This window comes from Siphateles boraxobius, unplaced genomic scaffold (assembly GCF_051911475.1).
Source record: "Siphateles boraxobius isolate OS27281-9 unplaced genomic scaffold, OSU_SipBor_1 62, whole genome shotgun sequence".
Taxonomy (NCBI): Eukaryota; Metazoa; Chordata; class Actinopteri; order Cypriniformes; family Leuciscidae; genus Siphateles; species Siphateles boraxobius.
Window position 1 is genome coordinate 437,501 of NW_027509189.1, and position 15,000 is coordinate 452,500.

Consider the following 15,000-nt stretch of genomic DNA (forward strand, 5'->3'; position numbering starts at 1 on the left):
TTTAGAAAGTTTCTCAGTAACACTATATTTGACTGTGTCCGTGTTACATGTAGTTACTGTAGTAGTAGCCCTAACTGTAAATTATGCATAATTACATGCAACAAACCCTAAACCAAATCCCAATCCCTTACCCTAAAGTATGTAGTTAATTATTATTACACAGTACTTAATTACAGTGTACTAACACATGCACACCTTAAAATAAAGCACAACTAGTTTCTCTTACAGAAACAGCTGAATTTTTCAGGTACAGCAGAGCATAATAATCCACATGCACTTTTTATTTAATTAAAATTATTAATGTTCTTCTTCTAGATGACTTGTTTGATTTACCTGATTATAATTAAAAACATATATTTATTTAAATAAATCACATTTATTTATTTATTTTATTGAATTGAACTGTGATTCATTGTTCTCTATAAAATACTTTAAATCACAGCTATAACAAACCGACTGCAAATTTCTTTGTCAATAAAATTAATACGATTTTTCTGGATGACTGGTTTAATTTATTTTATTTTTTGTATTATTTAATTTTTTTAAATTGCATTTATTTATTTTAACAAAGCACATTTATTTAAATACAATAATTATTATTTTAATTCATTTATTGATTTGAATTAAAAACTGTGGTTTATGTTCTCAAACAAAAAAAGTGCATCATCTAATTTATTTGATGTAAATTTGATCATTTAAAATTAAATAAAATTCCTTTTATTAATTTTAATAAAGCACATTTATTTAAACAAATTAATCAATATTCATGTATATAAATTAATATTTGTACAATTTTTTTACATTTTATTTACTATTCTCAAATAAATAATTAAAGTGTGTATTAATGTGGAGAAACTGCTGCTTATAAACCCCGTTTGGTGTTTCGATTACTGTGCAAACCTGAAGTAGAAGAGTCCAAAAGACTCATCTGCCAAAAATATTTTGCGTTTTGGCAGATGAAGGAAACCACAGGGAAATTGATGATCTGTTTGATCCAATTGAGTGCACTTGCGTCAGCTGATGGTTGTTTGGAAATGTTTTGGACTAGTTTTTATGGCCTTTAATCTTCGAGAGAGACTCAGACGTGTTTAACGGAGCTGAGCTGCCCTTCAAAGAATTACTTCATCCACCACCAGACACTAAACATTATTCAGCATGAGTGGAAAATGGCTTGTGGGAAACAACAAACAAGGGAGATGCAATCCAGCTTTGAGCGGCATATCAAGACAAGATATTGATTGTGCAAGCTGAATAGAACAATGACTATGTCACAATGATGATTAAAAACAAATAAATCAATGAATAAACACACAGAACCTCATTAGATTTAAAGTAGTCCAGCAGAGCTATTGGAATAAAGTCTGCAAAAAAAAAAAAAAGATGTGTTTTTCAGTACAAATATCTTAACATTCTTAAAACAAAGATTCCTTTACTTGAGATGCCAGCCTAAATGACAAGATATTATAAGTTTTTGCTGAAAACAAGAACAAATATCTGCACCATCTAGGCTTGAGCTAAGCTCATGAATATTAATTTATAATGCCTTGATTTGCTGAAAGACAGACCTTAGTAGGTGGGAGAATAGAATGGGATGGAATGGAATAGAATTGTGTACAAACCACGTATCACATCCAGACACACTTTATCTCCTCCCTAATTGAAGTACATGCTCTGAAACTGAGTAAAAACGAAAGGCCCCAGGCACAGGAGCAGGGTCTCCCACCGAGCGTCCAGGAAGAGTCTTTATTCTTCGCCGCAGGGTTTGGGGAAGTAACATTTTTAAGGGGGTTTTCCATGTGCCGTCCATCCCTAATTGGAAAGAGGTCATGGTACCATCTGATCTGAACAGTTCAGGGTGTCTACGTGGACTTTAATGTCCGTTTCCTTACAGAGAAACTCAACATTCAGCATATAACAGATTAAAAAGGGGAGCAAATGGAGACTGAAATCTATTGATTTATATTTAAAAGAATGCAAAATACAGTTTTTTTTCATGGCTGGTAAGAAATATGGGTTACACTTTATTTTAAAGGACAATTCCAGGCAAAAATGAACCTAGGGCTAAATAACACATGGGTACCGAGTCGACCGTTCTCTGGGATGCGTTTTCATGATAATCGAATGTACACAGTTTTAACGTTAGTTTTAGTTTATCCACAGATTAGCTTATAACGCTAGTGTATGGGGCATCGAATAAGTAAAAATAAAAATCGCTAGTTAATACCACTAACAAGGCTCAAAATAGCCCCACACTAACACGCTAGCATAATGAGGGTCACTATACCTACAAACTGTCTTTATAAAGTATCTTCTTATTAACTGTCTGAACACTTACACAGTTCTCAATGCTTCGGTTTGCAGGTAGTGACCTGCAAATAATTAACTAATTACATTAACTAATTTACTAATTAAATAATTACATGTTGTTAATTAACATTAACTACATTTACTTCCTATAGGGCTAGGGTTTAGTTTAGGGTTAGTTGCATATAATTATGCATAATTTATCATTATTACTATAGTAACTAAATGTAACACATGAAACAACGACTAAAGTGTTACCAGCATATGTATGGCTGGTAAATGTTCTTGACTTAACCACCATTTTGCATTTGGCAATAAATAAGTACATTTTTGGACTCTGTTCTCTTATTATTTGCCATCCATAGTGTAAAATCTAGCGCTCATGACCAAACCACAAACCAGAGCCTGTGCCAGATTTAAGCTAGTAAGAACGCTGATTCATTATAATTCATGATCTAAACAGGGCAAGTCACGGCAAATCTAGTCAGACAGAGCCAGAGATGCTCTGACAGATGATTAACAACCTAAAACGCTTCAAATTTGTCATAAAATGTATCAAAACTAGTTAACCTTTATTTATTTAACCAGGCAAGTCACTTAAGAACAAGTGCTTATTTTCAACGACAGAATTAAAATCATATTACAATACACACACATTCGTTTAAAACATTCACAAGCTGTGATAAAAACATTCCCTAATAGTTTTTTAAATGCAAGGATTGAAATAAAAGACTCCAATTTCAATGACTCTTGTAGCACATTCCAGCGAAACCAAAAGCATACCATAGATCGTTTCTTTTTTATTTTTATAGGGATAATCAAACGAATACGATTAGATGATCGGGTTGAGTATGTACTAACATGTGGTTGCAGCAACTCTTGCAGATATTTGGGTAAATTAGACTAGCCGTCTCAAGTCAAGTTGTCAGTTCCAGGCTTTTAACTGTAATCTGCATGTGTGTGTGTTGTGTGTGTAATGTCCACAGATCCCGTCTCGCTGGACGCCTGCTGTAAGGATGGCAAGGACAGAGGCCAGGAGTCTCAGGACTGCACGAGTCTGCCGCTCATCTCTGAATCCACAACCTGCAGGTTTGAACCACAACTTCAACATTTCCACAACAAATGCATTAAACAGCGTCGAATCCGTTTTTTAGTTCAGCTAGCCGTCTAAAGTAACAAAAGCAAACAGAACCCATTAAGGTCGGTCATGCTGTCTACGCCTACAGATGCAAACGGATCAAGTGCGATATAATAAACATTTTTTTGCATGTTTTCTTTCCACTGGTCTGAAAGAACAAATGTTCAAAAGTCCAAAATCTCCCAAAAAAACTGATTTGTGCATGAAAAAATTACAGTTTTGCCTGTAGTGTCCCGCCTAGTATTTTGGAGTTATAGGCATAAGTAGCATCATTTGTTTCCTGGCAGACTGATAAAACCTGTGCATGCCTCCAATTAGATTGGAGCATGCAATTATGGGTTAAAACAGGCCATAATATGCTCTTAATGTTGTTTTAAGTCTCTACTAGAACAGGTTTTCCTGCTTGAATGTTGATTATTTTCCTCATATTCTCCATTGTTGCGGCTCCTCACTTTCCAGTCTGTCAGTAACGCTCTGTTTAGTTCCTATGTTCACACTGTCACACCAAATCCGATTATTTGTGTATCCGATAGGGGGTGTAACAATATATCATGTCACAATATATCGCAATACAAAAATGCAACAATATGTATCGTGGATAGTGGCAATATGTATTGCGTATTTCACCCAAAATAAAAATGTCTGTTTGTAAAAAATTCAAGTTTACTGAGTTTCAGTTTCAGTACTACATTTAACTATACTTTATATGATGTTGAATATAATGTATAATTATGCAATGGGAGAATATTTGTGGGTCCTAATAATGCCAAATGCCTGATGTTACCAGTAAAGAGTGTAATATCTACATTATTTTAAATATATCTAGTCAGTGAAAGAGTGCAAGCATATTCGTCTAAAATAATTCTGTATTTTCAGAATCATGAATATTTTTATTCTGGTGTCACCGTTGTCCTGTGCATTGGGTTTCCAGCACAAAGTCTGAGCCTATTCATTTAGGCTCACACACAATGTAATACCAAATTTAGCTTTTTAAGAAACAGTAATTTTTTTGTTAACCTTTTATCATATGTTTTGAAGTATCGCAATAATAACGTATAGTGAGTTCAGTATCGTGATATGTATCGAATCGTGACATGAGGGTATCGTTACACCCCTAGTATCCGATCTAAAATTATTGAAGTCCACGCTGTGTAGATCCGATTTGTGTGTCCATGCAGTTTTCCGGAATATCTACATTGGTTTCCATGGCGATGACGTTGCGTTGGTAGGAATACACTAAAAACAACAACAACCGCAACATGGAGGGGTTTGCAATAGAGATGTTTAAATATTTCAATTGTACAACATTACAATGTGTAGCCGGCAGAACCGAAAGCTGGTATGAATGGCTTTTTTCCACGCTGGATTCTCCATCGGTTTACAAACATGTCTCCGTTATATTGCCATTTTCTGCTCGTCCGGCACAGCATTGTTTCGCAATTGTTTGTCTGTAACAGCGTCTGACGTTTTCATTTTATGTGGCGTGAAAAAGTCACATAAACCACACGAAATCAGTCAGACTGAAACGGATTTCCAGAAATGCGATTTGAACAGGATTTCAAACCAGATATGGATGTAGCTTGAAACAGATTTGAAAAAAAAAAAAAAGTTTTTTATGTGATTTTTTGCGGTTCACACTTGCTAAATCTGATCGGATTTAATCGTATATGCACAAAAATCGGATTTGGACTGACAGTCTGAACGTAGCCAATGAATCCCCTCCTTCTGAAAAGCACACTGTGCTCTGATTGGTCGGCTGGAGTAGTGTGTTGTGATTGGTCGAGAGCTTCGAGTGTGTTTGGGAAACGTCCCGCCCCTTACCATAACCACCAGTTTAACACACTACTAACTAACTCAACCAGGCCCCGCCCCTTTATTCTGCATATTAATTATTTAAATGAGGAATATTGTGATGCGTTCGTTCCCTGAAGAAACTCAAGACTACAATGAGTTCAGAAACACTGACACTGATATAGAGAATAACTTTTTCATGCTCAAACAGCAACATTACACACTAAAGAAAGATCATCATGGGAAAAAGCAGAATAGTTCCTCTTTAAAATATGAATCAGATGCAGATCAGTGCATCATCAACTTCGACTGTAATGGTGACATCAGTGCTCAATCTCAGTGCCAGTCAGGCATCAGATGTGCTTGTCTTGGCCTTCAAAGTAATCTGGAGTTTGTCTAAATGAGAAAGTGCAAGAAAAAAGTGGTGATGTTTGGATATTTTTGGGTCGGTGGGCTCGCAAAAATGGGACTATTTCTAAATCCAGGAAATTCCACTGAGGTGAAACTCTAGTCAGACGGAGAAGAGAGAAAGCGACCCGAATAACAGGAAATCTGCAGATTATTTCAGACACCGAAAAGGGGAAAAACAAGTCCAGAAAAGCGAAAGGAGAAATATTGCAGATGATTTCTGCCTTAAAAGGGGCTTCGGAGAGGAAGATGCATGAGCTTTTCTGCCAGGATGGCTGGGCTGATTGTGAAAGAGGGTGAAGCAAGAACGAAAGAGACAAACAGTCGTCGTTTTACCGTAAAAACTGGGCTCGTGCATCAGTGCTGGATCAGAACCAAACAGTGATGCTCGAAGTCTGCTCTCTAACATCTGTCCTGGGCTTTAAAGTGCTCAGGAAGTAGAGTTAATTTCATAAAAGTAAATTAAAAGGAACTTTGTGATCCAAATACACTGTAAAAAAAAGTCTTGTTTCCTGTACACATTAAATCAAGATACATTTACTTGTGTTAAATGACTTAAAGGGATAGTTCACCCAAAAATGAAAATTAGCACATGATTTAATCACCCTCAAGTCATCCTATGTGTATATGACATTCTTCTTTCAGACGAATACAATCAGAATTATATTAAAAAATGTTTCCAAGCTTCATAATGGCAGTGAATGGCTATTTCTGCTTTGAAGTCCAAAAAAGTGCATCTATCCATCATAAAAGTGCATCTATCTGTCATAAAAGTGCATCTATCCATCATAAAAGTGCATCTATCATCATAAAAGTGCATCCATCCATCATAAAAGTGCATCTATCCATCATAAAAGTGCATCCATCATAAAAGTGCATCTATCTGTCATAAAAGTGCATCTATCCATCATAAAAGTGCATCCATCATAAAAGTGCATCCATCATAAAAGTGCATCTATACATCATAAAAGTGCATCTATACATCATAAAAGTGCATCCATCCATCATAAAAGTGCATCCATCCATCATAAAAGTGCATCTATACATCATAAAAGTGCATCTATACATCATAAAAGTGCATCTATCCATCATAAAAGTGCATCCATCCATCATAAAAGTTCCATCATAAAAGTGCATCTATACATCATAAAAGTGCATCCATCCATCATAAAAGTTCCATCATAAAAGTGTATCTATACATCATAAAAGTGCATCTGTCCATCATAAAAGTGCATCTGTCCATCATAAAAGTGCATCCATTCATCATAAAAGTGCATCCATCCATCATAAAAGTGCATCCATCCATCATTAAAGTTCCATCATAAAAGTGCATCTATCCATCATAAAATTGCATCCATCCATCATAAAAGTACATCTTTACATCATAAAAGTGCATCTATCATCATAAAAGTGGATCTAGCATCATAAAAGTGTATCCATCCATCATAAAAGTGCATCCATTCATCATAAAAGTGCATCCATCCATCGTAAAAGTGCATCCATTCATCATAAAAGTGCATCCATCCATCATAAAAGTACATCTATCCATCATAAAAGTGCATCTATCATCATAAAAGTGCATCCATCCATCATAAAAGTGCATCCATTCATCATAAAAGTGCAGCCATCCATCGTAAAAGTGCATCTATCCATCATAAAAGTGCATCTATCATCATAAAAGTGCATCCATCCATCATAAAAGTGCATCCATCCATCCATCATAAAAGTGCATCCATCTATCATAAAAGTGCATCCATCCATCATAAAAGTGCATCCATCCATCATAAAAGTGCATCTATCCATTATCAAAGTGCATCCATCCATCATAAAAGTGCATCTATCCATCATAAAAGTGCATCCATCCATCATAAAAGTGCATCTATCCATCATAAAAGTGCATCCATCCAACAAAAAAGTGCATCCATCCAACATAAAAGTGCATCCATCATAAAGTGCATCTATACATCATAAAAGTGCGTCCATCCATCATAAAAGTGCATCTATCCATCATAAAAGTGCATCCATCCATCATAAAAGTGCATCCATCATAAAAGTGCATCCATCCATCATAAAAGTGCATCTATTCATCATAAAAGTGCATCTATCAGCATAAAAGTGCATCAATCCATCATAAAAGTGCATCCATTCATCATAAAAGTGCATCCATCATAAAATTGCATCCATCCATCATAAAAGTGCATCTATCATCATCAAAGTGCATCCATCATAAAATTGCATCCATCATAAAATTGCATCCATCCATCATAAAAGTGCATCTATCATCATAAAAGTGCAGCCATCATAAAAGTGCATCTATCCATCATAAAAGTGCATCCATCCATCATAAAAGTGCATCCATCATAAAAGTACATCCATCCATCATAAAAGTGCATCCGTCCATCATAAAAGTGCATCTGTCCATCATAAAAGTGCATCCGTCCATCACAAAAGTGCATCTATCCATCATAAAAGTGCATCTATCCATCATAAAAGTGCATCCATCCATCATAAAAGTGCATCCATCCATCATAAAAGTGCATCCGTCCATCATAAAAGTGCATCTATCCACCATAAAAGTGCATCCATCCATCATAAAAGTGCATCCATCCATCATAAAAGTGCATCCATCATAAAAGTACATCCATCCATCATAAAAGTGCATCCGTCCGTCATAAAAGTACATCCATCCATCATAAAAGTGCATCCGTCCATCACAAAAGTGCATCTATCCATCATAAAAGTGCATCTATCCATCATAAAAGTGCATCCATCCATCATAAAAGTGCATCCATCATAAAAGTACATCCATCCATCATAAAAGTGCATCCGTCCATCATAAAAGTACATCCATCCATCATAAAAGTGCATCCGTACATCACAAAAGTGCATCTATCCATCATAAAAGTGCATCTATCCATCATAAAAGTGCATCCATCCATCATAAAAGTGCATCCATCCATCATAAAAGTGCATCCGTCCATCATAAAAGTGCATCTATCCACCATAAAAGTGCATCCATCCATCCATCATAAAAGTGCATCTATCCATCATAAAAGTGCATCCATCCATCATAAAAGTTCGTCTGTGATCATAAAAGTGCATCCATCCATCATAAAAGTGCATCCATCCATCATAAAAGTGCATCTATCATCATAAAAGTGCATCTATCCATCATAAAAGTGCATCCATCCATCATAAAAGTGCATCCATCCATCATAAAAGTGTATCTATCATCATAAAAATGCATCCATCCATCATAAAAGTGCATCCATCCATCATAAAAGTGCATCTATCATCATAAAAATGCATCCATCCATCATAAAAGTGCATCCATCCATCATAAAAGTGCATCCATTTATCATAAAAGTGCATCCATCATAAAAGTGCATCCATCATAAAAGTGCATCTATCATCATAAAAGTGCATCCATCCATCATAAAAGTGTATCTATCATCATAAAAATGCATCCATCCATCATAAAAGTGCATCCATCCATCATAAAAGTGCATCTATCATCATAAAAATGCATCCATCCATCATAAAAGTGCATCCATCCATCATAAAAGTGCATCCATCCATCATAAAAGTGCATCCATCCATCATAAAAGTGCATCTATACATCATAAAAGTGCATCTATACATCATAAAAGTGCATCCATCCATCATAAAAGTGCATCTATACATCATAAAAGTGCAGCCATCCATCATAAAAGTTCCATCATAAAAGTGCATCTATACATCATAAAAGTGCATCCATCCATCATAAAAGTTCCATCATAAAAGTGCATCTATACATCATAAAAGTGCATCTGTCCATCATAAAAGTGTATCTGTCCATCATAAAAGTGCATCCATCCATCATAAAAGTGCATCTATCCATCATAAAAGTGCATCCATCCATCATAAAAGTGCATCCATCCATCATTAAAGTTCCATCATAAAAGTGCATCTATCCATCATAAAAGTGCATCCATCCATCATAAAAGTACATCTTTACATAATAAAAGTGCATCTATCATCATAAAAGTGCATCTAGCATCATAAAAGTGCATCCATCCATCATAAAAGTGCATCCATCCATCATAAAAGTGCATCTATACATCATAAAAGTGCATCCATCCATCATAAAAGTTCCATCATAAAAGTGCATCTATACATCATAAAAGTGCATCTGTCCATCATAAAAGTGCATCTATCCATCATAAAAGTGCATCCATCCATCATAAAAGTGCATCCATCCATCATAAAAGTTCATCCATCCATCATTAAAGTTCCATCATAAAAGTGCATCTATCCATCATAAAAGTGCATCCATCCACCATAAAAGTACATCTTTACATCATAAAAGTGCATCTATCATCATAAAAGTGCATCTAGCATCATAAAAGTGCATCCATCCATCATAAAAGTGCATCCATTCATCATAAAAGTGCATCCATCCATCGTAAAAGTGCATCCATTCATCATAAAAGTGCATCCATCCATCATAAAAGTACATCTATCCATCATAAAAGTGCATCCATCCATCATAAAAGTGCATCCATTCATCATAAAAGTGCATCCATCCATCGTAAAAGTGCATCTATCCATCATAAAAGTGCATCTATCATCATAAAAGTGCATCCATCCATCATAAAAGTGCATCCATCCATACATCATAAAAGTGCATCCATCTATCATAAAAGTGCATCCATCCATCATAAAAGTGCATCCATCCATCATAAAAGTGCATCTATCCATTATCAAAGTGCATCCATCCATCATAAAAGTGCATCTATCCATCATAAAAGTGCATCCATCCATCATAAAAGTGCATCTATCCATCATAAAAGTGCATCCATCCAACATAAAAGTGCATCCATCCAACATAAAAGTGCATCCATCATAAAGTGCATCTATACATCATAAAAGTGCGTCCATCCATCATAAAAGTGCATCTATCCATCATAAAAGTGCATCCATCCATCATAAAAGTGCATCCATCATAAAAGTGCATCCATCCATCATAAAAGTGCATCTATTCATCATAAAAGTGCATCTATCCATCATAAAAGTGCATCTATCAGCATGAAAGTGCATCCATCCATCATAAAAGTGCATCCATTCATCATAAAAATGCATCCATCATAAAATTGCATCCATCCATCATAAAAGTGCATCTATCATCATAAAAGTGCATCCATCCATCATAAAAGTGCATCCATTCATCATAAAAGTGCATCCATCATAAAATTGCATCCATCCATCATAAAAGTGCATCTATCATCATAAAAGTGCATCCATCATAAAATTGCATCCATCCTAAAATTGCATCCATCCATCATAAAAGTGCATCTATCATCATAAAAGTGCATCCATCATAAAAGTGCATCCATCCATCATAAAAGTGCATCCATCATAAAAGTGCATCTATCATCATAAAAGTGCATCCATCATAAAAGTGCATCTATCATCATAAAAGTGCATCCATCCATCATAAAAAAGCATCAATCATCATAAAAGTGCATCTATCCATCATAAAAGTGTATCCATCCATCATAAAAGTACATCTATACATCATAGAAGTACATCTATCATCATAAAAGTACACCCATCCATCATAAAAGTGCATCCGTCCATCATAAAAGTGCATCTGTCCATCACAAAAGTGCATCTATCCATCATAAAAGTGCATCTATCCATCATAAAAGTGCATCTATCATCATAAAAGTGCATCTATCCATCATAAAAGTGCATCTATCCATCATAAAAGTGCATCTATCATCATAAAAGTGCATCCATCATAAAAGTGCATCTATACATCATAAAAGTGCATCTATCATCATAAAAGTGCATCTATCCATCATAAAAGTACATCTATACATCATAGAAGTACATCTATCATCATAAAAGTGCATCTATCCATCATAAAAGTGCATCCATCATCATAAAAGTGCATCCATCCATCATAAAAGTGCATCTATACATCATAAAAGTGCATCTATACATCATAAATGTGCATCCATCATAAAAGTGCATCCATCCATCATAAAAGTGCATCTATACATCATAAAAGTGCATCTATACATCATAAAAGTGCATCTATCCATCATAAAAGTGCATCCATCCATCATAAAAGTGCATCTATACATCATAAAAGTGCAGCCATCCATCATAAAAGTTCCATCATAAAAGTGCATCTATACATCATAAAAGTGCATCCATCCATCATAAAAGTTCCATCATAAAAGTGCATCTATACATCATAAAAGTGCATCTGTCCATCATAAAAGTGTATCTGTCCATCATAAAAGTGCATCCATCCATCATAAAAGTGCATCTATCCATCATAAAAGTGCATCCATCCATCATAAAAGTGCATCCATCCATCATTAAAGTTCCATCATAAAAGTGCATCTATCCATCATAAAAGTGCATCCATCCATCATAAAAGTACATCTTTACATAATAAAAGTGCATCTATCATCATAAAAGTGCATCTAGCATCATAAAAGTGCATCCATCCATCATAAAAGTGCATCCATCCATCATAAAAGTGCATCTATACATCATAAAAGTGCATCCATCCATCATAAAAGTTCCATCATAAAAGTGCATCTATACATCATAAAAGTGCATCTGTCCATCATAAAAGTGCATCTATCCATCATAAAAGTGCATCCATCCATCATAAAAGTGCATCCATCCATCATAAAAGTTCATCCATCCATCATTAAAGTTCCATCATAAAAGTGCATCTATCCATCATAAAAGTGCATCCATCCACCATAAAAGTACATCTTTACATCATAAAAGTGCATCTATCATCATAAAAGTGCATCTAGCATCATAAAAGTGCATCCATCCATCATAAAAGTGCATCCATTCATCATAAAAGTGCATCCATCCATCGTAAAAGTGCATCCATTCATCATAAAAGTGCATCCATCCATCATAAAAGTACATCTATCCATCATAAAAGTGCATCCATCCATCATAAAAGTGCATCCATTCATCATAAAAGTGCATCCATCCATCGTAAAAGTGCATCTATCCATCATAAAAGTGCATCTATCATCATAAAAGTGCATCCATCCATCATAAAAGTGCATCCATCCATACATCATAAAAGTGCATCCATCTATCATAAAAGTGCATCCATCCATCATAAAAGTGCATCCATCCATCATAAAAGTGCATCTATCCATTATCAAAGTGCATCCATCCATCATAAAAGTGCATCTATCCATCATAAAAGTGCATCCATCCATCATAAAAGTGCATCTATCCATCATAAAAGTGCATCCATCCAACATAAAAGTGCATCCATCCAACATAAAAGTGCATCCATCATAAAGTGCATCTATACATCATAAAAGTGCGTCCATCCATCATAAAAGTGCATCCATCCATCATAAAAGTGCATCCATCCATCATAAAAGTGCATCCATCATAAAAGTGCATCCATCCATCATAAAAGTGCATCTATTCATCATAAAAGTGCATCTATCCATCATAAAAGTGCATCTATCAGCATAAAAGTGCATCCATCCATCATAAAAGTGCATCCATTCATCATAAAAATGCATCCATCATAAAATTGCATCCATCCATCATAAAAGTGCATCTATCATCATAAAAGTGCATCCATCCATCATAAAAGTGCATCCATTCATCATAAAAGTGCATCCATCATAAAATTGCATCCATCCATCATAAAAGTGCATCTATCATCATAAAAGTGCATCCATCATAAAATTGCATCCATCCTAAAATTGCATCCATCCATCATAAAAGTGCATCTATCATCATAAAAGTGCATCCATCATAAAAGTGCATCCATCCATCATAAAAGTGCATCCATCATAAAAGTACATCCATCCATCATAAAAGTGCATCCGTCCATCATAAAAGTGCATCTGTCCATCACAAAAGTGCATCTATCCATCATAAAAGTGCATCTATCCATCATAAAAGTGCATCCATCCATCATAAAAGTGCATCCATCCATCATAAAGGTGCATCCGTCCATCATAAAAGTGCATCTATCCACCATAAAAGTGCATCCATCCATCCATCATAAAAGTGCATCCATCCATCATAAAAGTGCATCCATCCATCATAAAAGTTCGTCTGTGATCATAAAATTGCATCTATCCATCATAAAAGTGCATCCATCCATCATAAAAGTGCATCTATCATCATAAAAGTGCATCTATCCATCATAAAAGTGCATTCATCCATCATAAAAGTGCATCCATCCATCATAAAAGTGTATCTATCATCATAAAAATGCGTCCATCCATCATAAAAGTGCATCCATCCATCATAAAAGTGCATCCATCCATCATAAAAGTGCATCTATCATCATAAAAATGCATCCATCCATCATAAAAGTGCATCCATCCATCATAAAAGTGCATCCATCATAAAAGTGCATCTCTCCATCATAAAAGTGCATCCATCCATCATAAAAGTGCATCCATCCATCATAAAAGTGCATCTATCATCATAAAAGTGCATCTCTCCATCATAAAAGTGCATCCGTTCATCATAAAAGTGCATCCATCATAAAAGTGCATCAATCATAAAAGTGCATCTATCATCATAAAAGTGCATCCATCATAAAAGTGCATCTATCCATCATAAAAGTGCATCCATCCATCATAAAATTGCATCCATCCATCAAAAAAGTGCATCTATACATCATAAAAGTGCATCTATCCATCATAAAAGTGCATCTATCATCATAAAAGTGCATCCATCATAAAAGTGCATCTATCATCATAAAAGTGCATCCATCCATCATAAAAGTGCATCCATCCATCATAAAAAAGCATCAATCATCATAAAAGTGCATCTCTCCATCATAAAAGTGCATCCGTTCATCATAAAAGTGCATCTATCATCATAAAAGTGCATCAATCATAAAAGTGCATCTATCATCATAAAAGTGCATCTATCACCATAAAAGTGCATCTATCCATCATAAAAGTGCATCCATCCATCATAAAATTGCATCCATCCATCAAAAAAGTGCATCTATACATCATAAAAGTGCATCTATCCATCATAAAAGTGCATCTATCATCATAAAAGTGCATCCATCATAAAAGTGCATCTATCATCATAAAAGTGCATCCATCCATCATAAAAAAGCATCAATCATCATAAAAGTGCATCTATCCATCATAAAAGTGTATCCATCCATCATAAAAGTACATCTATACATCATAGAAGTACATCTATCATCATAAAAGTACACCCATCCATCATAAAAGTGCATCCGTCCATCATAAAAGTGCATCTGTCCATCACAAAAGTGCATCTATCCATCATAAAAGTGCATCTATCCATCATAAAAGTGCATCTATCATCAT

General features: G+C 35.1%; 1 protein-coding gene across 3 annotated transcripts in view; it reads left to right on the plus strand.

Annotated features, from left to right (window-relative positions):
• Positions 1-15,000, plus strand: part of fbln1 (fibulin 1) — a 64,192-nt gene that overhangs the window by 1,158 nt on the left and 48,034 nt on the right. For all 3 annotated transcript variants that reach the window (XM_077209762.1, XM_077209761.1, XM_077209760.1), the window contains exon 2: positions 3,291-3,393. In XM_077209762.1, the coding sequence (XP_077065877.1) occupies positions 3,291-3,393 (103 nt within the window). The remainder of the gene's footprint in view (positions 1-3,290; positions 3,394-15,000) is intronic.